Source organism: Solanum tuberosum, unplaced genomic scaffold (assembly GCF_000226075.1).
Source record: "Solanum tuberosum cultivar DM 1-3 516 R44 unplaced genomic scaffold, SolTub_3.0 scf00168, whole genome shotgun sequence".
Lineage (NCBI taxonomy): Eukaryota > Viridiplantae > Streptophyta > Magnoliopsida > Solanales > Solanaceae > Solanum > Solanum tuberosum.
Genome location: NW_006239096.1, coordinates 1,225,375 through 1,227,154, shown reverse-complemented (window position 1 = coordinate 1,227,154; position 1,780 = coordinate 1,225,375). Strand labels below are relative to the sequence as shown.

General features: G+C 37.2%; 1 protein-coding gene across 1 annotated transcript; it reads left to right on the top strand.

The window, feature by feature from the left end:
* Positions 1–9: 9 nt before the first annotated feature.
* On the top strand, positions 10–1,344 carry LOC102592702 (phosphatase and actin regulator 2-like). The gene is made up of 3 exons (XM_015311702.1): positions 10–440; positions 521–922; positions 1,018–1,344. The coding sequence occupies exons 1-3, from the start codon at positions 165–167 to the stop codon at positions 1,213–1,215; spliced, it is 876 nt and encodes a 291-aa protein (XP_015167188.1). The 5' UTR covers positions 10–164; the 3' UTR covers positions 1,216–1,344.
* The last annotated feature ends 436 nt before the right edge of the window (positions 1,345–1,780 follow it).

Sequence of the window (1,780 nt, the reverse complement as noted above, 5' to 3'; positions counted from 1 at the left end):
GGACTTGTAGTTGTAGGGTATGGCAGTTAAAAGGCATACCATGTGCACATGCTGTGGCTGCCATTTACTTTAAGAAATGTGAACCTCTTGACTACATTGACAACTGCTATAGTAAGGCAACTTACTTGAGGACTTATGCCAATGTCCTTCAACCTGTCACAAACATGGAGATGTGGCCTGTATCTACTAACCCCACAGTTGCACCACCAGAAATAAAAAGCATGCCTGGCAGGCCAGGTAAACTTAGAAAGAAGGAAGCTGGTGAGAGTAAAAAATCTGGAAAGCTACCTAGAACTGGACTTGCCATGACATGTAGTAACTGTAATGTTAGAGGCCACAACAAGAGAGGATGTCCACAAAGGGTTGAGTCATCAACAAGGGAAGAACCATCAAATACAGACAAGGGAAATGGCAAAACTTCAGGTTTAGGCAGACCAAAGGTAACATCTTTACCTTTAATTTGGTATGTGATAGAGATCTCATATGTAATAACTACAATTATTTTTAACTATATTTATAGAAAGCACAAACAGAAGGTGAGCCTTCTACAAAGAGGTCAAGAGGAAGACCACCTGCAGCACCTAGTGCATCTCCAGGACCTGCAAAGAGGTCAAGAGGAAGACCACTGGCAGTACCTAATGCATCTGCAGCACTTACAAAAGGTGCAAGAGGAAGACCACCTAATGCATCTGCAGCACCTGCAAAGAGTGCAAGAGGAAGACCACCTGCAGCAACTAGTGCACCTCCTACATGTCCATCACCTGCTAATTACCATGTTGGATCTTCTACACCTGCTGATTACCAGTTAACTAATAGTAACAAAGGAAGAGGAAGGGGTAGGGGAAGCACAACCTCATACAAAAGGCAAGCAGTCATTGGAATGGGTGTGTTTCAAGATGAAAATGGATTCAAAGCTCTTAATGTAAGTGTTTTCTATTGATTCAATTATACTATTTTTTTTTTATGTTTAACTACAAACTCAACTCACTCACTAATTATTTCATAATTTGAATACAGCCTGGGATGTCAAGTTGTAAGATCTTCTCTACTGGTACAACAAAGGTGACAAAATCTGCTGATGTTACTGGTGATATTGGTTACAAACTAAGTACTGCACCCAAGTTGAAATGGAATGGAAAAGCAGCAATCTCAACAAGAAAACTTCAAGAAATGAGAGAGGAACAAAGAAAAAAATCAAAAGGAAGTAGTTCATGAAAATATTTCCCATTTTGAATGATGATGTATTAGTATTGAACATCAAATTATGTTTTTGTTTTTGGTTTTTGGTTTTTGATTGTACTTTGACCTTATGTGAGGCCTGTTTTACAATCGATTATGTCAATTAAAGGCCTTCTATTTTACAAATGGTGTTATGTTTATTCAATTTCTCCCGTATTTGTTGTAATATAGACACTACTATATCAACTACTTTATCCGAAAAGATTCATATATTGATATACAAAATTTCTCATATTACATATGATAACCAAAAGAGAGCTTCAACTCCTTTCACTACTCACTACTCACATACGTTATGGCAATTCAATTAGTTCAATACTTGAATGAACCCTACTTTGAAATAGGTTGTTGATGAACAAGGCAACAACACAAATCAAAATACACAAAATGACCTTCCAATCAAACATACACCATTTCAACTTTCTTCGTTTGAACCTCTTCTCTACTGTCAAATTATCAATCAGAACTTGTTGCTCATTGATTTGAATCTGTCTCCTCCAAACTTCATCTTCCAACTCTTTGATTTTGTTCTACCAATTTT